At 48.6% G+C, this 19,990-nt stretch overlaps 9 protein-coding genes across 9 annotated transcripts; 3 read left to right on the forward strand and 6 right to left on the reverse strand.

The window, feature by feature from the left end:
• Nucleotides 1-1,504: 1,504 nt before the first annotated feature.
• Nucleotides 1,505-3,012, reverse strand: DEU56DRAFT_777493 (uncharacterized protein). The gene is made up of 6 exons (XM_041351775.1): nucleotides 2,859-3,012; nucleotides 2,766-2,806; nucleotides 2,690-2,712; nucleotides 2,487-2,635; nucleotides 1,836-2,364; nucleotides 1,505-1,784 (listed from the first exon to the last, which is right to left on the reverse strand). The coding sequence occupies exons 1-5, from the start codon at nucleotides 2,988-2,990 to the stop codon at nucleotides 1,843-1,845; spliced, it is 867 nt and encodes a 288-aa protein (XP_041213137.1). The 5' UTR covers nucleotides 2,991-3,012; the 3' UTR covers nucleotides 1,505-1,784; nucleotides 1,836-1,842.
• A 1,576-nt stretch (nucleotides 3,013-4,588) lies between these two features.
• DEU56DRAFT_548061 (uncharacterized protein) lies at nucleotides 4,589-6,657 on the forward strand. The gene is made up of 2 exons (XM_041346742.1): nucleotides 4,589-4,985; nucleotides 5,041-6,657. Exons 1-2 carry the CDS (start codon nucleotides 4,788-4,790, stop codon nucleotides 6,463-6,465), a joined length of 1,623 nt encoding a protein of 540 aa, XP_041213138.1. The 5' UTR covers nucleotides 4,589-4,787; the 3' UTR covers nucleotides 6,466-6,657.
• An 869-nt stretch (nucleotides 6,658-7,526) lies between these two features.
• DEU56DRAFT_548019 (uncharacterized protein) lies at nucleotides 7,527-8,119 on the forward strand. The gene is made up of 2 exons (XM_041346741.1): nucleotides 7,527-8,015; nucleotides 8,074-8,119. Exon 1 carries the CDS (start codon nucleotides 7,620-7,622, stop codon nucleotides 7,995-7,997), a length of 378 nt encoding a protein of 125 aa, XP_041213139.1. The 5' UTR covers nucleotides 7,527-7,619; the 3' UTR covers nucleotides 7,998-8,015; nucleotides 8,074-8,119.
• Nucleotides 8,120-8,164: 45 nt separating this feature from the next.
• Nucleotides 8,165-9,647, reverse strand: DEU56DRAFT_777520 (F-actin-capping protein subunit alpha). The gene is made up of 8 exons (XM_041351776.1): nucleotides 9,499-9,647; nucleotides 9,322-9,437; nucleotides 9,168-9,266; nucleotides 9,068-9,117; nucleotides 8,880-9,014; nucleotides 8,733-8,829; nucleotides 8,462-8,683; nucleotides 8,165-8,414 (listed from the first exon to the last, which is right to left on the reverse strand). Exons 1-8 carry the CDS (start codon nucleotides 9,578-9,580, stop codon nucleotides 8,346-8,348), a joined length of 870 nt encoding a protein of 289 aa, XP_041213140.1. The 5' UTR covers nucleotides 9,581-9,647; the 3' UTR covers nucleotides 8,165-8,345.
• Nucleotides 9,648-12,078, reverse strand: DEU56DRAFT_879957 (isocitrate lyase icl). Its single transcript, XM_041356078.1, has 6 exons — nucleotides 11,654-12,078; nucleotides 11,433-11,596; nucleotides 11,261-11,376; nucleotides 10,187-11,211; nucleotides 9,993-10,130; nucleotides 9,648-9,942 (listed from the first exon to the last, which is right to left on the reverse strand). The coding sequence occupies exons 1-6, from the start codon at nucleotides 11,714-11,716 to the stop codon at nucleotides 9,829-9,831; spliced, it is 1,620 nt and encodes a 539-aa protein (XP_041213141.1). The 5' UTR covers nucleotides 11,717-12,078; the 3' UTR covers nucleotides 9,648-9,828.
• A 55-nt stretch (nucleotides 12,079-12,133) lies between these two features.
• On the reverse strand, nucleotides 12,134-14,389 carry DEU56DRAFT_777525 (glycosyl transferase family 4-domain-containing protein). The gene is made up of 8 exons (XM_041351777.1): nucleotides 14,039-14,389; nucleotides 13,838-13,988; nucleotides 13,574-13,787; nucleotides 13,194-13,521; nucleotides 12,953-13,141; nucleotides 12,654-12,894; nucleotides 12,321-12,578; nucleotides 12,134-12,254 (listed from the first exon to the last, which is right to left on the reverse strand). Exons 1-7 carry the CDS (start codon nucleotides 14,284-14,286, stop codon nucleotides 12,504-12,506), a joined length of 1,446 nt encoding a protein of 481 aa, XP_041213142.1. The 5' UTR covers nucleotides 14,287-14,389; the 3' UTR covers nucleotides 12,134-12,254; nucleotides 12,321-12,503.
• Nucleotides 14,390-16,395, forward strand: DEU56DRAFT_777532 (uncharacterized protein; the record flags this gene model as incomplete). Its single annotated transcript, XM_041351778.1, has 6 exons — nucleotides 14,390-14,537; nucleotides 14,591-14,743; nucleotides 14,806-15,168; nucleotides 15,224-15,278; nucleotides 15,328-15,664; nucleotides 15,713-16,395. The coding sequence occupies 6 exons, from the start codon at nucleotides 14,390-14,392 to the stop codon at nucleotides 16,214-16,216; spliced, it is 1,560 nt and encodes a 519-aa protein (XP_041213143.1). The 3' UTR covers nucleotides 16,217-16,395.
• Nucleotides 16,396-16,614: 219 nt separating this feature from the next.
• On the reverse strand, nucleotides 16,615-18,844 carry DEU56DRAFT_728211 (uncharacterized protein; the record flags this gene model as incomplete). The annotated part of the gene is made up of 13 exons (XM_041348032.1): nucleotides 16,615-16,731; nucleotides 16,796-17,096; nucleotides 17,153-17,271; nucleotides 17,322-17,422; nucleotides 17,473-17,533; nucleotides 17,590-17,790; nucleotides 17,843-17,986; nucleotides 18,037-18,132; nucleotides 18,182-18,224; nucleotides 18,277-18,340; nucleotides 18,392-18,536; nucleotides 18,589-18,618; nucleotides 18,677-18,844. The coding sequence occupies 13 exons, from the start codon at nucleotides 18,842-18,844 to the stop codon at nucleotides 16,615-16,617; spliced, it is 1,590 nt and encodes a 529-aa protein (XP_041213144.1).
• Nucleotides 18,845-19,360: 516 nt separating this feature from the next.
• Nucleotides 19,361-19,990, reverse strand: DEU56DRAFT_548187 (mitochondrial ribosomal protein subunit L20-domain-containing protein). Its single transcript, XM_041346743.1, has one exon. The coding sequence runs from the start codon at nucleotides 19,933-19,935 to the stop codon at nucleotides 19,390-19,392; it is 546 nt and encodes a 181-aa protein (XP_041213145.1). The 5' UTR covers nucleotides 19,936-19,990; the 3' UTR covers nucleotides 19,361-19,389.

Below are 19,990 nucleotides of genomic sequence, written 5' to 3' on the forward strand. Positions count from 1 at the left end.
GAAGCCCAAAGCAGAGTCCAGAGTGCTGTCTCACATTCTATGCTTCCTTCCTCAGCGAGATGTTATTCGCTGTACATCCTTGAATCATATTTCACTAATCGATTCTGATCTTACTGAATGAACTTTTATGCTGACAACCCTCTGCAGGTATGCATGGTGCATGGCCAGGCCACGGCGGACAGAGTCGTCGAATTTAAAGAGCTGATCAAAATGTGGGTCAATAGGGACAGAATTCATTTGGCTCAGATGATGAATTTAGGCTTTCCAAATAAGCCTGATGATGATACTGATTTTTATTCTGTAGGCTCTCCATTATTAGCGGACAGCTGGCTCGAAGTCATTGAGATGTTAGTACTTGTTGAAAACGTCACACTTCCATCAAATTGAAGAGAGGAGGGAGTAATGTGGAAGGCGTGACGAGCAACTGCGAAGCCAAAAGATGAGGAGCTCCATGTCAATATTTTGACAACCCGTATATACCTGACCATGTGGAGAAAGAGTGCGAAACCCAATAGCCCGACCTAATATGATGAAAGTATGGGGAATCTGACCTGAAATCGTCAGCATGATCGTATCGGAAGATAATATGATGTGCGAGGCTGAGCTGTGGGATATAATTAGGAGGACGGCCATGATACCGTTAAGCAGGGCACTGTTCAGGTTGCTTCATCCACGAGCTGTGGTAGAAGATGCAGATTAGAGTTGAAATGGAGCCGAGGCTCTGAGGCTAGCGCAGATCGCGATGATGCCATGTACGAACCCTGTAGATTCGGTACACAGTATGGCGATTAAGTCCAACACTAGGACTAGAGTCTCTTTTTGTAGACTGCTGCTTGATATCAGTGTGATATGACCCATCCCGCTGCCTTCTTTGTCAGTGACCATAATGAGAATGCCTGCAATGATGCACAAACAACCGACGACAACAGAGCATACTCTTCCAACAAGAGAACACTCGCGACTTGTCAGACTGCGGTCGTAGAGATCAGTTCCAGTCTCAGCAGTGGACTTTGCGTCAGATTTTGGGGAGTTAAGGTCAGACTGGTGACTCAGCAGTGCGTCATGTGCAAGAAGGCTTGGATCCCAATTTTGCGCTGTCGGTTTGGAAGAAGCTGCCATGAGAGAGGCAGATAATGGAGGAGCACCAGCTCATTATAGACACGCAGATTATAACCTCCGGTCAAGAGCAGCACAGCACGATCTGTGTGTGAGTTGAAGCATCACGTCAGCGAGCGTAATGGAAGGGCTACGACTCGAGCCTCGAGGCGGAGGATGCTGCACACCGCAAGGTCACCCGCCTGATGTTACTGCAGAGGTAATTCGTATCGTGGCAACAACGCGAAAGCTCGAGAACAGACTGGCTTATTGGACAAGTCAAGTGATGCAGCCAAAATCCTTCTCTCTCAAAGACGTAGTGATGAGCCTACTCACGCCACCAGATATAATGATTGGTGTCACTCACGTGATCCCCACTGCTCCAGGTACTTCGGTAATCACGGCATGACCTATTCAATCTATCTTTTGTTTCAGAGCTGCACAGCCGAAGCAAGGTCAAATAAATATTAAGAAGAGCCCAGCAAGAGACCGATCCCCATGTGAGGTTCGCTTATGAGGCCAAGTATGGGCTTCCAAACAGCCCATTGTTCGTATGATTGATGAAGTTGACATCCAGCTCGATACAATCTTGCAAGGGAACGCATAGAAGAATTGCGAGTATCCTGCCGTTGCATCCATGGTATAAATGTACAAAATCCACGAGTAATAGAACGAAGAAAATGAATAGACTGAAGGAACAACGGTCAACAGATATGCGTTCAATGAGAGAAGAGTCTCACGCTCTATTCAGCCTGGTTTGCCCTTCTTGTACGTGCCGTACGGTCCCACTGTGCCTGGCGCACCACCCAGTATTTTCTTTTGTGGTTGCAAAGGCTGAGCTGGATGCTTGCTTGATCCAGAACGTGATCCGAGCAGGCGCGAGTTGTCTACTGCATAATCTGTAACATTCCATTTAGTTTCAGCCTCTACCTCATGTACCTCCATCCCCAGCATTCTCCGCAATACAGAGTTCTCTCGTTCCAACCGTGCAAGCTCGCAGTCCCTGTCAAGAGACCAATCCTTCTTTTCTTCGAAATCAAACTCCTCCGCATCACCTTGCTTTGCCTCAGGCGAAGGAGTATCAGCAACTTCAATATCCTCGCCATTCAATACGCGCATGAAGTGGCGAAGTGTGTTTGATATCCGCCCGAGGGCCGCGGATTGGGCAGTGCTAGCCGACAGTGCACGGAGAAGGTCCTCCGACTCCCTGGCGATAAGTTTGGATTCGTACTCGCGAATGAGAGCGAGCTCGTGTTCTTGGACGTCACGCTGGAGATTAATTACCGCGGGTGCCGTATGTACACAGGGCGGCGGATCAAGACGAGGGAAAGAATAAGGAGGACGCATTTTTGTTATCAATCAGCTGCCATGACGTGAATGTATACACGTACAGCTCTTGTGCGGAATGCACTCATTACGCTTTCGAGTGTCTGCTCGTACTCCCGAATGAGCGCACCGAGTTGCTTATTGTCGTGCTGCAGCGTCTGATTCTCAGACGCAAGAGAGGCATTCATTCGCTCTAGTTCTGCGTCGTACACATCTGCGTTCAAGGAAGGAGTCCAGTAAAATTGTATCAGGAATGAGTAGGACACACCTTGAACCTTGTCGAGATTGAACCTGCGGCAAGGTCAGTCCAATCTACAAACCCCACTCAACATTCACGCTCCCACCTGCGAAGGACAAACCCCGTCTGTGTATGTGCCGCTTGAGTCTATGGTCCTATCAATCGAGGCTCTCTGACGTTATTAAAAAGGAGGCAAAACCTTTATAGCACCTGCTGAGGCATGGAGCGAAATTGATATAGAGCGGTTCTGTGTAAGCTGCTCAGAAAGTTCTTGGATGGCGTTGAGCAATCGAATAAGATCATTCTCGCTGTTTCCGTCGACGATCGTCATGTCATGAAGGCAAAGGAGTGGCGGGGGGTCGTATGGCGACACCACGAGGGGGTCGCATATGTGTTCAATTCAGTACTACATATTTGCGGTTGTACCAATATTGTTGTTTACCAGCTTATGGTCTTGTTATGGTCACTATCCGAACCTCTGCCAATCTCATCATTACAACCCAGCCGGCCCATCAGTTTATCGCGTTACCCATACCCCAAAATTATTTGGCGAGTCCGCTGTCAACCCTCGCCTGATAGGCTCTTGACGTATATTAGAATCTAGATTGACCCATCGAAGCTCGCTCTAGGGAAATCCTGGTTCACCAGTCCATGATTCCTGTGCTGCGTATCTGAGTATTACATGTTCACCTGAGGACGTTACTTACTTAACGGGACCCGAAACACACACAGTATTATTGCCTCCGTGCCGCGCTGGTTTTCGCTTCATTACGGCTTTCAACTTTGTTCAAAAATTACCATAAGTCAGTGAGTTGGTGAGTATGTATCTCCGCAATAGAGACCCATCAGATTCGACCGTGTGCTGTATGGTAAGTGAGCTTCTTTGATGTAACGGTCGATTTACCATCTAAACCACGTATATTAACATAGGATCAGATTTCTGAGCGATGCGTCCATCTACCGGGTTCGGTAGCACAAACCGCCTTGATTGTCATGCACCGCTTGGTCGACAGCTTTTTGTACGGGTCAACCCTACACGACAAGGCAGTACATATCCGAGTCAGTGGCCACAGCTTGGCAAAATCACGCAGCTGTATGTAAACTTTGCTCGGTTGCATCCTAGACTTCAGACCAGGTCTAGAAATTCTTTAAAAAATGTTTTCAGATCACCGCCATTTGTGATTTAGTATTTGTGCCGTTGATACGCTTCCCGAAGCAGGGGAAAAATAGTTCATGATCCGCACATGTGAGCATGGCGCTGCATTGCACTTATTACGGCGGCGGTAAACATTCGCAGTGAGTCATTCTCGTCTAGTTGTATGCTATCAGGCCAAGGCCTCGACCTCGTACTAAGGAAGCGAACTCGAATCATAATCCCAGGTTCCGACGCGTGTTAAAAGAGCCTTCGCAAAGCCATTGACCCGCTACAGCCGGGATTTCAACGCTGTTACACAAATGTCTCCATGTCCACGTCATAAACACGCCAAATCCTGCTAGGGTGCGACATATTTGGTCTATGTAAACGGAGAACACAAAAGGATTTCGGTCAGCGCCATGATCATTTCTAGACTTGTGTTTAAAAGTCAGCCGGCTGGTCAAGGTTTCGTTGCACTCATTTGATCTTCTACCTCAGGTTGTACGGAATAATTAATAAGGAGTCATTCGCGGACGTCCCTCGGATGAGGGAAATGCAGCGGATGATAGCACTAGCCCTCGGCAACTTTGAATTCTTGGCTTTGCCGCACGATTCATGTCCCTGCACGTCTCGGACGCAAGACAATAGTTCCACGGTAGCTCCGCCAGTGAACCATCACTGCTCTAAACCAGCCTTCTACTTCTCACGACTTCCCATGCCGAACAGTATCTTGGCATGAATGACAGTATATCATAGAATCCGCTCGGTACAAAAGCTTTTTGTTTCGCTGAAGTCTCATCACCCCCGATAACGAATCATCGCCTCCACAAACAAGCGCCTATCTTTGCATAAGGTGATTAATCGGTAGTGATCTGTCATCTATCATATCTGTCAATTCTCCGCTCTCGTTCAGCACCATAGGATCCACACATATATTTCTCGGGCGTTCAGTTCTTCACAGTCCGACTGCACGTTTTCCCTACCATATCTACCATGCATCACGCGTTGCTAGTTCACGAAATCCTTCTGAACATACTTACCACGCTACGGGAAGCAGACGCACCATACAGCCAGCTCAACGCTGTCGCTCAGACATGTCATTTCCTATCACCTCTGGCATTGGACTTCTTATGGTCGGAATTGCCAGACGTAAAGCCCGTACTTCAATATGTAAAACCAAGGATACCAAATGTGCGCGAACATAATCGAATCATAGACATCGTGATAGCTGACTTAATTCTCCAAGGACCCGTGCACATCAGGACCATCCGCGTCTTTCCAACGCGCTGCGTCTCGTGTCCGTAAACTATCATGTCCCGTTCTAGCATGTGGAGATACATACTCCCAATTAGCTCTTACAGAGCGACTGCAATTATTAAGCACGATGCGCATCACGACCTCGTTGTTTCCCAACCTCCGTCGGCTGTCGTGGACTGACACTGATCGATCACGTTATGTGTATATCCGATTATTCCTGAGTCCTACTCTGGAGTCGCTCGAGCTGGATTTCTTTTTCCATAAACCTCCCGACTTTCCCTTCCTGCCGTTGCTGCCCAAACTCTGCCCAAACCTCCACAGCATGTCAATAAGCAAACACTCTGTCATATCGTCATCGGGGGATGAGGGTCCCTCTGCCGTTCGGACGATTTGTCGGCTACCTCGCCTCGCCGCCTTGGAATGCAAGTCATCGACCATCAGCGAAGCAGATCTTTTACACCTGTCTCAACTCAAGTCACTCGTGACTTTAAGCTTGGGCATCCCTGCCTGGGTGTCAATCGACCACGGAAGCTCAGCGCTTCACAGTTCCGAAGCAGCCAAAGACCATGCTCGTCGCTCATGGTTCTGCAATCTACGCAATCTGCATCTTCGTGCATATAGTATGCCGATCGTCACATCATTCGTGGAGCCTGGATGCAGGCCCTTGCAGTCAGCTGTCTTCGACATCTCTGAACCACCGACTACTGCTTCCTTAACAGAGTGTTTTTGCGCACTTTATTCCAGTCAATGCGACAATGAATGCAGCGCAATGCGTTCCATTAAAGTCCGCGACGGCCTTTCAAATACTACATTTGGAGTCTCCCAGCTTCTTCCCGACTCGAAGATCATCACAGTGGATGTATTCAAGCCACTTTTCGCTTTCACCAAACTCCGAGTATTTGATCTGGGCGTGTGCCTGTCATTTTCTCTGGGTGACTCCGATCTTACGGCAATGGCCACCTCCTGGCCGGAACTTGAGGTCTTTTACCTCAATGAGGGGCGAGGCTGGCGTCCGCCCTCTACGGAGCCTAGATCATTGATCACTGTCCGCGGCCTCCAATCGATGTGCGCTCTGTGCCCGAGGCTCCATCAAATTGCTGTGGTCTTGAATGCCCTAGATCCATTTCTTCCTTGTCCTATAACATCCCTGTCCATGCGCACCTCACGGCAGGATACAACCCTGGCTCATAATTTGGCAGTGACTCACCTAAGCTTGGGAGATTCGAGGTTGGAAAATCCACATGATGTCGCATGTGCCTTGTCCAATATATTTCCCCGCTTAAAGAGTATCAGTGCGTGGCAGTACCCTTTGGACACGTTGCCTGAAGGTCGGCATCACCGCAGGTTATGGGAAGAAGTAAACAACATCTTGCAGCAGCGTTTGAACAGGGATATTACGGCGGTAGCCAAGTGATTTAAAATGGACCATTAGTGCAGCTATATACCAGAACTACGTAGATGAAGTTATAGTAAGATACTCATGTCACCAGTAGTAAGTCCTGATGTTGTGTCGATTATCTGGAAACCAAGACTATCCAATATTGATATTGACTTGTGTCTGTTGGATCCAGTCGCAACAGAACAGAAACCCGAGTAGTTCCCTATCTGTTGTCGCCACCGAGTGCACCAGATTATCGAGGAATTTAGCTTTAGGTTTCTTGCGTCTGCTATCACCATACATTCGGGGCTGCCGATCGCAAAGACAGCGCCATGGATCATCGACAACCGAGTGTCGGGCTTTCAACCAATCAGGGCCCAACGATGGTCCTGCCTCCACCTTCGGTGTTCGCTGTTGAATTATGTCAGGAATGAACTGTTTGTACTCCAAACGTAGGTCCTGACCTTAAGGCTGCTTTGGCCTTCCGGTTCATGATGTGATTGCAAAACTCGTTGATGAATCTCCCGACGACCATCCTGCATCACAGAACCTCCTTGCTGCTCCCTCCCTCCTGCCACTAATAGAACGGTAGTGGAAGTACTAGGAGGTCCGCAGAGATTATCACTGTTATCATCGATATTGTTCATGCGAATATCGCCATGTTCAACGGGAGATCCCGAAGAGGTATCTGTGCGAGTACCCACTTCCCGCACGTTACCATCGTCAGGGTTCTTCGCCACCGAATCACAATGAATGCGTTCTTCTTGAACAGGTCCCGAGGTGAATGGAGAGTGAGTAGCCCTTTCGCTAAACAAAGTAACAGAGCGAGAGGGCGGCGTATGTTCTTTTCGTGCTTCAAATCTCTGCATATGTGAAGGGGTTATGAGGTTCATAGCTTTAGGCTGCTCCACTGTTGGTGGATGCCCGGACGAGGCGAGCTTCTTTCCATCTGAAGCACGGGCGTACTTGGGAGGCGCAGCGGGCTCATCTAGACAAAGTTCCATTTTATGCTCATAGTCATCGACCGCTCTGGGACCGTCAAGGCGCTGCTCTTGGAGCGCACGTTTCGTTTGGAGCCTTTTAACTGCAGTCGTCGGAAGTATATTATTATCTGGAAAACATAGGCGGTTAGATCCCCAAACCGCCGAGCCCACTTCTACATCACCTAAATTTCTCCTCTGACCACCTGTATGACTGCCTTGCTGTTGTTGGCGCTGATTGTTGTGTTCGTTGTGTTGTGTGACGTCGACAGTATGGAATACATGGGTGGTTGGCTTGATGCTAGATTCCGCTGGTCTAGCGCTGTGAGTTGCAACGTTCGCGTTGATTTCTATCTTGTCCTTCGGAAGTGCAAGCTCCTGCGACGCTTGCGCCGGAGCGGAGGGCAGCGGCCGTTGGTTGACACCCGATTTCTGAACTGCAGATTTGTTGCTAGATTCAGCCGCTTGATTCTTCTTACAACGTTTGCATCTCCAGCCATCGAGGCCGTTGCCACGATCGCCTGCGTTTTGGAAACGGATGCGCTGAATGAGTTCAGCATCTTCAACGGGAGGGATGTGGCATCCTAAGGACAAACAGAACGATGGGTATGTTTTCTAGTAGATGTTCTACCGTCAGACGACTCATCACTTACTATGGTGCCAGCCTCTGTTGCAGCCTCCGCACAGTAAAAGAAAGTTGGAAGGTGCGCTACTGGACTTGAGACAGCGGTGGCAAGACTTAGACATGGTACTTGTTAAACAATGAACAAATATTATATTGAACACGCGACTACAATTTCAATCTCAAGTTGCAAGTTAGATATACGAGTTATTTCAGTGAAATGGTTTTCATTTCCACGGAATACAACTACAGATGACTGAAAACCAAGAGGTATCCCTTGAAAGCGGGCGACGTAAATAAACTGCTGATGACCACTATCGAGGTTGGGCGCCAAAGGCACGATTGCTAGCAGTGAGCTCAGCACCCAATTTGTATCCCATAGTCTAGACCAATTAAGCCGGGACAATGACTGTGATAATAAGGAACTCACCTTATCCCAGTCTATCTTCTGTCGCGTCAGGGGCAAGGCGCGCCTCAGCCCTTTGAACGCCTTCTCTCCCATCTCATGATATGCATCATTCAGGGATGTCTGGCATCGCGACTCTTCAGCCTCGATCAGTGCAAATATCTTAGATGCCGATGATGCAGGAGATAGTGATGACACAGCGGCTGGTATTGATATTGACGAGTCATTCGATGTACTGAGTTGGACCTATATTGAACGTCAGAGCGATGAAATTGTATATTGCAACGAGACTAACATTGCCTTGTTCATAGTAGTGAACATTGACGAGGGCTCTTCCCTGTATGATCCTACTCTCAAAGTCAATTTCATAGTGCGAGCGCCATCTACCAGCCCTGCAAAGATGATTGAGTTCGACATACACAACATGCGATAATCAACGAACCAGTAATTTGATGGGTTGTATTTATTGGAGACGATCTGAACCGCGAATTGAGTGGTTGACATGGCGAGGACAGTAGCAACTCCGTCATGGTAGTGTGAGCTCAAGTACGATAAAGCAGCGGATTCCAACGCCGCGCTGGTCTCTGTTAGGTCCCATGGGTCTCAATGTATTTCATTTGATTCACTGACCGTAGAGGCTCAGCCTCCGAAGGCTCCTCTAACTGAGGGTCTGTGGCTTCCTACTAACACCATTGGTGACCGCCGCTCGTGACTAAAGGCGAGGACTCACTAGAGTCAAGTGGTTGAAAATGAAAGAAGTTTTAGATCGTGGGTCTAGAAAACGTTCTTCTTCGGTGTCGGGTATACGCGCAAATTCGCTGACTATTGTCTAGAGCAAGATCCGTTGAATAACGGCATCCCGACACGTTGAGCTAGGTACTCACCAGATGATGTTCGCCTGGCACCTCGACCGTCGTGAACTGGGCGATATTATATTCTCGAAGGGCAGGAAGAATGCCTTCCTCTAATCCCGCGTCATCATCTACGATGACGCGAACATCTGCACGAGATCGGAATAGAAATTAGCAGTGCGAGGAGGAGATATGGTAAGTGCCAGGCACCGTTCAAGACGTCGTTAATCTCTCCTGGAGGCGACTGAAGGATGAAGGAAGCAGCCACTTGTACGCGATCTTCAGAACTCATTGCAATGATCAATTCTCCCAGTGACGCGCCGTAGGTTTCGCTTTCAATTGAAGTGGAAGCTTCACGATATGAGAGTGATCGGCAACTGCCGATAAGAAATGCATAATCCAACCATTACTTTGTAGTCACTGGCAAAAAAAGATAAAACTACAAAAGGGTTCCGGACAAATGATAATCATGATGTATTCGTAGATTTTGTAAATGCGATGAAAATGAAATGTGCTCTAAGATGACCATGAGTGCAGTGATCACAGTTTGGCCTTGAATTGGTCTTCGGTGACACCCTTGCCCATCGCTGCGGTGGATGATACGCCACCAGTGACAGTCTTTATGAGATTATCTGCGTAATCGGCACCACTCCACTATTAAATCATTAGCTTCATAGCCCTCACATGAAGTAGTAGTGGCGAACCTTTTGATGCGTCAAGACATCGCAGTCAATCTCCCGCTCTTTGCTCTGGACAATCTCTACATAGGCTTTCATACCTTCCTTCGCATACGAACGAGCGAAGAGGTCGCTTATGTATGCATTGGAGTGCAAGCCGCCGAGCTGACAGGGAAAATCAGTCAGTTCAGATGTTACTTGATGATTTGCTAGGTACTGACCGTGATAAATTGCCAGACGAAGCCAAGTTTACCTAGCTCCCAGACGAAACCTTTCATATCCTGAGAATTCAAACCAGCGGCCTCCCAATTGAATGAAGGGCTGAGGTTGTACGCCAACCAGTGACCTGGGCGTGCAGCATGGACCCCGTTTGCAAACTCGCGGGCTTGGGACAAGATCGGTTTCTTTGTTTCCATCCAAAGGGCATCGGCGAATGGTGCGTACTCAATAGACCGCCGAATCGCGCACTGGGTGCCACCTTGGTAGCGGTAGTACCCTTCCCGGGTTCGAGGCGTATCCCAGTTCCAGTAAGGTACAGATTTGAGACCAAATTCTCTCTGTGCAATGACTACTGCTTGAGGGAATGACGATTGCGCCACACGGGATATGAATCGATCAACGGTAGCATTCGATGCACCTTGTGCAACCAAGGCACTAGCCAATGTCTCTGAGAACAACTGCAAATTTGCGGATGCAGTCCAAGCGTCTTCAACCGCCTGTAAATCATCGCCAGACTTTCCGGCATTCTCGGCGTCGGTCATAACATTCACAAGAGGGGGAAGATCTGGGTTTGTGGAGCCGAAAATGAAGGGGTGGTCACGATCATCAATGTTTGAGGTAATCAGGGTAGCGGCTTCTGAATCGGTCCGTGCAATGACCAAGTTCTCCACGCCCATGATGTCGTATTGAAGTCGGATGGCAACGAGGCGGTTGATGTGCTCAGCTATAGGCACAAGAACCTTGCCCGCCATGTGTCCGCACTTCTTCGTCCCAGGCGCTTGGTCCTCGACATGAACACCAGCTGCACCCTTTTCGACGAACATCTTTGTAAGCTTCATAATTGCAGTGAGGCCACCATGTCCAGTATCGGCATCGGCAACAAGTGGACGAAGATAGTCAATGGACGGGGTCGCAGCAAGCTCTGCCTCGGACATATTCGAGCGAGCCTCGCGTTGCTTACGATCATGGAAGAGCTGTGCCATGAAAAGGTGCTCAACCTTGTTGGGAACTGTATTCGAGGGGTAATCTGGATGCAAGTTAAGGAAAATATGACATCGCGGAAGGAAATTGCGTACCTGCAAGATCGGGGCCGGGTTCGTTGGTAGACGAAGCCGTGCTGGAGGATTGCCAACCAGAAACATATACCGTCTCGAGGTACTTGGCCATTTGGGTAACCTGTACGGGGTCTAGACTATACGCCTTCCGTCAATCCTGTTGATACAGAAGTATTGTGTGGAGGTCACTTACGCTCCATATGTGTGCGACGGTGTACCATTCTTGGCGTGCTCAGAAAGCAGGGCGAAGAGCTTCTTTCCTTGAATCTCGGAAGGATACTTGATCGGGATAGTACCCCGCTTCGCGACGACCTGAGCGGCGGTGTATGGCCTCTTCACTCTAGCGAAGCGTGGGCTCTTCGTGATCGACAATTCTCAATACTGCAACTCGCTTCTTGCAGTTTAGGGGCTCACCTGAAACCAGCGTTCGACCTCGGCGACCTCAGCCTGGAAAGCGGCGCGCTCAGCGATTGTCATTGCAGTATAGGAGGGTGAATGACGGTTGCAGGAATAGGATATGGACTGTTGTTAAAAGATAAAGGCAAGATTCTATTTAGTGGTGACCCAGTAAGACCGACGCGGTACGAATGAGACATGTGATTCCACCAATAGGACTTGTCAAAACACTGCTACGACCTACACGGAAGGTGCTACGGAGCAAGTTTGCTCGTGATTACGCTCTATGTCCGGAAACACGGAGGACACAGACGGCGTTATACGGACTTTCAGCGGGGGCGACCCTGCTGAAAGTTCTTGCATGTGAGCCAAATTAGCAGATACTAGCAGAACATTCGGCCGAGGTCAACGAGAAAGGTTGCTCTAGTGGTGACTTCACTACGGGGGCGTTATAAAGTCCTGAGACAAGCCAAAAACTTAAATGACATATTTGGTCATGTTTGATTGACACCTGTCACAACCCCACACCGAACATTGTCATTGACATGGAATTTCAGTCCTTCAGGGTTGCAGTTCTCCCCCGCAGAACAGTGTAGGTAACGAGCCTATGCGATGACGGTAAAACGTTTGGAATACCATTATATATAACGTGATGATCTAAGTCCCTCCTCATCTACCCCGCAGGATCCCTCACCATCCAACACGTCAACTGACCACCGACGAGTGAGCGCTGTTCGGGGTGTCACCGCAAAGCCACCGTATCAAGGGGCAGGCACGCACCCTGCTATAAGTCGTGCCCGACGACAATAAAGGCAGGACCGCATCGTCTAAATCACTAGGCAGATTGCTATCAATAGCATGCACATCATTACCGCCTGTCACCATCATATACGAGACCAGCTAAACCGTAGCGTATGGTAAAAGCAAAGACACTGCCCGCAACCTGTCAGGAAAGGATTCGGGAAGGAGGTGCCACCTTCAGTAAGTTGACGAATAAGGATATGTTGAACCTGCACACCTGAGTACACATAAGTACCTGAACGAGCTTCTTCTCGTTCATCGGACCCAGGCGCAAGAGAAGAAAATTGAGGATAGTCAGATTGGTGGCTTCAAGGACAACTCCGCTTGTTGGGTCCATAGTCAACTCTGTGAGACCGAGTGTGGCAAATACACGAAGAACAAGAGACGCGAGCCTCGTAGGAGGCCGTTTGTCAAATATGGTTTTTGAGGGGTGCAGCAAATTGGTGTCAGGAACGAATCTGGGGGGATATCAAAAGTTGGTTAATGATGGCTGTATCTCAAAGATTATGATAGAACCTTGGAACGCGATGCCTGGGACACGGCACGATACCGAAGAGCTGTGGGCATGAAAGCAAAAAGTTGAAAATCTGAGGAATAAAGAACAGGAGTAGGGTCTTGGAGAAGTGTGCTTGTATTCCGACCACGGAGAAGGCCATTCCAGTGACGTAGCAGAGCGTGTCTCCGGGGAATGCACGCGCAGGATACCTATGGGTAATGAGAAACAGCAATTCGAGGACTTTGGATCATTCGAACTCACCAGTTATGGTACATAAATCCAAGACATACACCGACGAGAGGAAGCATGAAGTACAGACTGAAGAGATGCCTCATAACGAGTTCGCTACTTCCATAGGCCATTCCTGCATGCCAGGCACCACCGACTTCGACTTCTATTTGATTGCCGAGAAGGTGCAAGGGTATACTGAAGTCAAACGGCCAGGGCAGGTATAGAAGATCGTTGACAATAACCGAGACAGCAATGATTAATGCTTGGCTGACTTCGGAGCCATTGATTCCAGCGAGAATATTGATGCTGTTGGTGGTGAATGTCGAAAGGAGTGACATGTATAGATAATACAAGGGACCTGGAGGTAGGTTGAGAATATAACAGCCGTTAACACATTGAAAATTACAAACCTAAGTTAACAAGAAGGCCGAAGAATGGCCGAAGAGGAATGGGTACAACTACATGAGTATTCCCGCCTTCCGCATAATAGACCATCAAGAGCGGTATAGCAGCAATGAGTGGAATAGGCAGTTTATGCCTCCATCGAATGTCGAACACATCGTCGAGGAACCCCAATAGAGTTGCCATTAAGAGCGACAGTAATGATGACAGATATACGGATAGCTGTACTGCTCGTCACACACAGGTTCTGTTTAACATTGAAGAGTACTAACCTCATGGTGTAAAGAGGCAGCGCCCAGCAAGCCTTCGATCTTGCTTCCTCCGCCCGAAAGGCTTGCGATGGAAGTGGAGAATGGGAAAGGAATAAACAAGATTAGTAGCAAGATATATATTGACGCGCAGATGAGGCCTTGACTCTCTGGTCTTGAGATGCACGTTAGCTGATATTCTTGCGCTCATCCAGTGGCACGAACATGGGATCAGAATAGACTTTCAAGAGGTCCTTCCCTTTCAGGTTGGCTTTCACGAAGGTTGGACCAAGTGCAGGGACAAGGTAAAGTGCTGCAAGGAACGCAAATATGGAGAATCCAACAGATGCCCATAGGGCTGGCAATGGAGGGACAGGGTCCAGTAATGGACGAATGACGAACCATGAAGCAACTGGTATTAGGGATATGAGCAAAATGCTAGGAAGCGGTCTGGGAGATAGTGGAGGCGCCATGGTTTGCCTGCTTCAAGGTGAGGTGCCTAAGCTTGTTGGTGAAGCTTTTCACCTCGGTGACGCGCCGTTGAAGACGTGTCAGAATCAAGTTTCAGCACGTGAGATGGCTGCTCTTCTATTTACGGCCACGACTACAGACGACGCTTCAGGGGGTTTATCTACGAAAAATTCATCATCCGAGAGTGATTGGATCTTGAACCGTGAAGGGTGCTGCATAAAGACTGCAGAAGGCAAAGGAAGAGGTGTTTATGGTGAGAAATCTGATCTCTCAGCACAAAAATTGAAGACAAATCGTGGTTGGCAGCGTCTCGTATTATACCACCGCAGACTGTGATCGAAGTTAGCCCTGTGCTGCTTTTCACCAGAACTGAGTACGAGGACCATGGAAGACATACGATCCTGGATCACTATACGTTCAAATGGCGAGATGGGCGGATGGCTCTTGCCCTTGGACTCGGTGAGAGCTCACTTGCACATCATCATCGTTTACTTAATAAAAGACGCCACGGTGCTACTTAGGCTCCCTTTTCAATCATTCGAGCCATCCAAACGTGACATACACAGTCGATCCTGCTCATGAGTGTATCAAGTACACGTCTACAAGGACAATCAACCCCGATGAAGAGTTGTGTATCTTCTACGGCCATAAGCTCTGGTTTGATCCCGTGGGTACCGCAGAAAACTTGGACCCTCAAGTCTCCCTCGACCAAAATGACCAGTCTGAATTTCTTCATATTCTTGCTATCGATAGCGAAGTCGATGAGGCTGAAGCATGGAGCACTGGCGACCCGAACGATATCCTGGAAGGCGAAGCTCTTCCGTTCATTTGGAAAAAGCTTCAGATAGACGAAGAAGAAGAGTCCATGGAAGACATCAGAACAAGTAGGTTCAGCCCACTTTTTCGAAATTTGAGAGCGTGACCCACCACGCCGTTTAGTGCAAGCATGGGCGGTTGACATCCCGGACTCGAAACACATAGCGACGATGTTAAAGTGAGATCTCTTTGTTCCCATGTCGTCAACCAACACTTAAAGCCACTAGATGGTTGAAACAATCAGGTCTTGAGAGCGATACACTATCGCACCTCAAACGCATCCGGAAAAAGGATCACTTGTCCACCCTCCTTCTCACTGTCTCGCCTTCTGTTCCCTTACTTCCCAAGAATATCGATATTGGAGATCCCTATCAGATCCCTGTCCCATGCAATCCTGCTTTAACACAAACGTCACTTGTTTTTAAAAATACGTTGTGGCCTACTGTATACGCACCACGACGGAAATGGGAGCCCGAAAAATGGTCTGTTGCAAAAGTTCAATGGGCTCGTGATGCCATCAGTCATATTTTACGAGAAACTGCTCAGACAACATCGAGTGACGAGGTTGGTCGTAAAATCCGCAATGAGAAAGCTTGCTCACAAGTCTGTCAGCTTCCGGTCATCGCACACGTGCCCAAGCCGTTTGAAGACGAAGCTCTATCTCTATTACCTCGGTCATTTATAGCCAAAGACACGCGTGTATCCGCCGGGCATCCTCTACGCCACGCCACAATGAACATTATTCGCGACATCGCCGATTGGCGTGCATCGGCGTCCCCCGCTGGTATTCTACCCGATCCCCTGACGCTCGTGGCTTCCCCTTCTGACGGCAGCCTTGGAATCTCAAATATATCGAGCAATGGCACAAATTATCTCCTCACTGGGCTGACCCTTTTTATAACCCATGAACCATGCATCATGTGCAGCATGGCATTACTGCATTCTCGCGTCAAAGAGGTTTTCTACATTGTTCCCATGCCACAGACGGGAGGATGCGGTGGATCTGCTTGTCTGCCTGCACTCAAAGGTGTTAACCACCGGTACAACGTCGCCCAGTGGAGATTAAGAGATGGCGGCGCAGCCCCAGCACATCTTGATGATCAGATAGATGCATGATGAACAGATACATATCGCGATGCTTATTGATACAAGGATTATTCAAAGATGCTACCCGGCCATCCAAGGGATTCTTCCAACTTCTTCTGATGTTGATGAGCCTGGCGCTTGACGAGCAGATAGATATCTAGATGTTTATGTCCACAATGGTCATCAAATAACACTATCCCACCCCACCATCCAAGCGTTTCTTCTAGTTTCTATTGAAACATCCTAAAATACATTCTGCTCGGCGGACAACGTACGATGCATCGGCGGACAAGAAAAGCAACGATAACATGCAAGCAATGACAACAGATCAAAATAGAGACTATTCCGTCGCCCTCCCGCATTCTCCGTCGTCCGTCCTGACAGTTTCAGACTTCATGTCTTAGCTCCATCCCCCTGACGACTCCCAATTAGAGCCGTGTGAACGAACGCAACTGCAGCGCAGGTGGCTGCCACATCTTGTCATGAATGAGTCCCAAAAGATCGGAATCGGGGAGTGTGCGGAGATAAGCATTATCATCCAATTTCTGGAAGGGTACAAAGATCAGCATCGGATTTCCACGAAAAGCATGAAAGCTATTCCCTCCTTACCTCTTTTTGTGCTTGTCTGATGACTGCAAATGCGACCTGGGCACTGATATCCCTGATGCGCGCAAGGCGAGGGTATACGAGCTCGGCCGCCTTCTCTTCCTCCGTCAAGGAGCTGGCAAGTGCGATAGCTGCCTGTTCGACCATGGCATCCGATACGTGCCGAGTTCGGGAGAGGATCGAACCGAGACCAATACCGGGGAAGATGTACATGTTGTTTCCTTGGCCAGGCTCGTACATGACACCGCCGTGGGAGATGGGCTTGTACGGGCTACCCGACGCGAAGATTACCTGTCCATTCGACCTTTATAAACGAGGATCATTAACATCGACCATGCTGCGAGAGCTCTGTTAGCTTACCATTCGATGGCGTCCTGGTAGTCTAGCTCGCATAGCGCGACGGGATTTGACAAGGGGAAGATGATGGGACGCGTGTTCAGCGCACTCATCGTTTTGACGACTTGTTCAGTGAATGCATTCTGGAACGAAGTGAGATTATGAAAAACAAGAGTATTACTGGAAGGCGTACTCTGATGGTGCTAAGGCCGAGCAAGGCGGTGGGCTTCACGTGGTTAATGATATCAACTAGGTCAGTGAGCGCAGGACCATCGTAATCGGTACGCGCGAAGACTGTAATAATTGTTTAGCACGTAGGAAACAACGCAGACATATCCTCGTACACTTCTTGTGTTCTTGGAGACCTTTGCGGTCGGCAGTAATAAGACCTTTTGAATCGACAGTCTAACAAGCTTTTTGAGTGACAAATTCACATGTCCTTCGAATGTGGCTTGGCTCACGTAGATTCGCGACTTTGCTTCTTCGGGACTCAGACCAGACAAGGTAAAGAAGGACAACAACTGCTTGGCAACGCCGATACCTGCAGAACCGGCTCCAAGGAACAAGATTCTGTGATCTGATGGCGGCAGCCCGGAAGCGGCAGAAGACAAACGAGCGGCATTTGTGAAGCCTGACAAGATCACGGAACCAGTGCCTTGAATCTGCACAGGGGTCAGTACAAAAAAGTAAGAGTCGAAAATGTGATTGACTGACATCATCGTTGAAGACACGATACTGATGACGGTACCGTTCGAGGTATTTGAATGCGTTGTCTGTTGAGAAGTCTTCGAATTGTACTAGTAGGGTGGGGAAGACTTCTTTCATAGCTGCCATGAACTCGTCCATGAATTCGTCCATCTGAAATATACGTGAGTGTATGCGCGTGCACGTGGTCTCTGGGGACACACTTCTGGACCCAATGGGCGTGGGCGGCGAACGCCGATGTAAAGAGGATCATCGAGGTAGCGTTGCGTATTGGTACCCAAGTCCAGGCAAATCGGGACCTGATCAGGGTCAATTGGGTGCGGGTGGATACTAACAGGATGGACTTACAGTTGATGATGGTTTAATGCCGGCTCCAGCGATGTAGAGGTCCCTGGGTAGTTGTGCTCAGGTAAAGGGTCTTCTAGAAAAGTGTAAACACTGACAGTTTCCCAAGACTGATGGGCAAGCCATTTGCCCCGAGATCGCCCAAGCCGAGGATACGGGAACCTGATAGTTTGGTCAGGGATGTACATAATATACAACGGCAATCTAGCCCACCGTCAGTAACTACGGCTATGCGGCCGTCGTTGAAACTCGGCCAGCTAGCTAAAACGTCACGAATGCGACCTTTGTCTTCGATGGAGACATATAGACCCTCAGGTCGCCTCCAAATATGGGAGTAGTTGACACAAGCCTCTCCAACCTTTGAAAAGGGTTCCTTAAGTATGGTCACACGACCTGGTGGAACACCTTACAGTTGGTGTATATAATATGGGAATCATTTCCTGAGCAATTGAAAATACCTCAGTCCCGGTTTTACACGAGACGATGAGGGCAGCTTACTTGCATGTTCTCAAGCAAAATGTCATAGAAGAGATCAGAATCACGGCCTTTGAGGCCATTCAGATAGATGTATTTCTCAAGACCAAGCTGTTTGGAGCGCATTTGATTGAGAGAGCGCTGACGGTGGTCAGTGTTGGCAAAATGGGGAGGAAAGCGAGTCGGTGACATGGTATGGAAGTTAGATGCGAGGGAACGTGTTGGACGATTGAATGCAGAAGCCAGTGTAGCTTTATAGGAAGAGCAAGTGGCACGATAAAGCATTCAGATTTGAAACAAAGTTCTCGGTACAAGGTGGTACGAGGAGAGGAGGAAGTTCACGAATCCAGAATCCAGTAAATCCACGGCTTGAGGCTATAAAAAGGGACTTGATTAGATTTGTACCTCGGCAAAAATTTTCACATCAGGGTAGGGTAGGATCAAGCAAATTAATGTTATTGGACCAGCCAGAGTATTTCTGCTAGTTCGTTGGTATGAAAATCGGCTCATAGTCCAGGGGAGAAGTGGAACGATGGTTTCCCAATATAGAAATGGGCGCGAGAAGAGTCGGAATGGACGGAAGACTACGGAACGGGTTGTAGTCGGGCGTCACACGAGTCAGATTATCATCATCAATTCATCGGTAAAACATAGCAGCCAGGTCCCATGTCTAGACCTCCTAGTCAGTCATGCATAAATCATTGAAGGGCCTTGGATACGGACCTAACAAGTCCAGATCACCAGAATTCACGCCTTTTCTGCTTGATAGCAACAAAAGTGGCCTTCTTCTCTCCCCACTGTTCCCTAATAGTCTCGTGCTCCGCCTCCATCTTCCTTGAGAACTCCTTCCGTTGAGCTCTCGGAAGGGCAGCAACTTTCGACACAAAATTTGGCGTGCATTTGAACAATTTGGCAAGTTTAGCACGGCTGTATTTTTCGGGATTAGACAACCTCAGCTTTCGTAGCTGCTCCATGTCTTTATCAGACATTCGTGATGGTGCAACTTTGTAAGCCGAAGGCCGCAACAAAGGTGGCATGGGTGCATTTTTGTTGAATGATGTCGGAGACTTGAGCAAAGGTGAAGCAGGAGCTAACGTTGTTGAATAAGGTGAAGGTGCTGTTGGGGGAGGTCGGTGAATGAAAGTCAAGTTCTCGTCCTTGAGTGTTTTGACAAAAGTGTTTGGCTGGTTCAGCAATGGATCTGGAAACCGCGCAGGAGGCTTTTCTGCAATGCGAGTTGCATAGCTGCGGGTCAACCAAAGAGATAACCGTGGCTTCAGCATTTGAGTGTTCAGTCAGGTTAGCTGCAGCAGCAGCAGGTCAAGCAAAACATTGACG

Source organism: Suillus clintonianus, assembly GCF_016758775.1.
Source record: "Suillus clintonianus strain FC179 chromosome Unknown DEU56scaffold_8, whole genome shotgun sequence".
Lineage (NCBI taxonomy): Eukaryota > Fungi > Basidiomycota > Agaricomycetes > Boletales > Suillaceae > Suillus > Suillus clintonianus.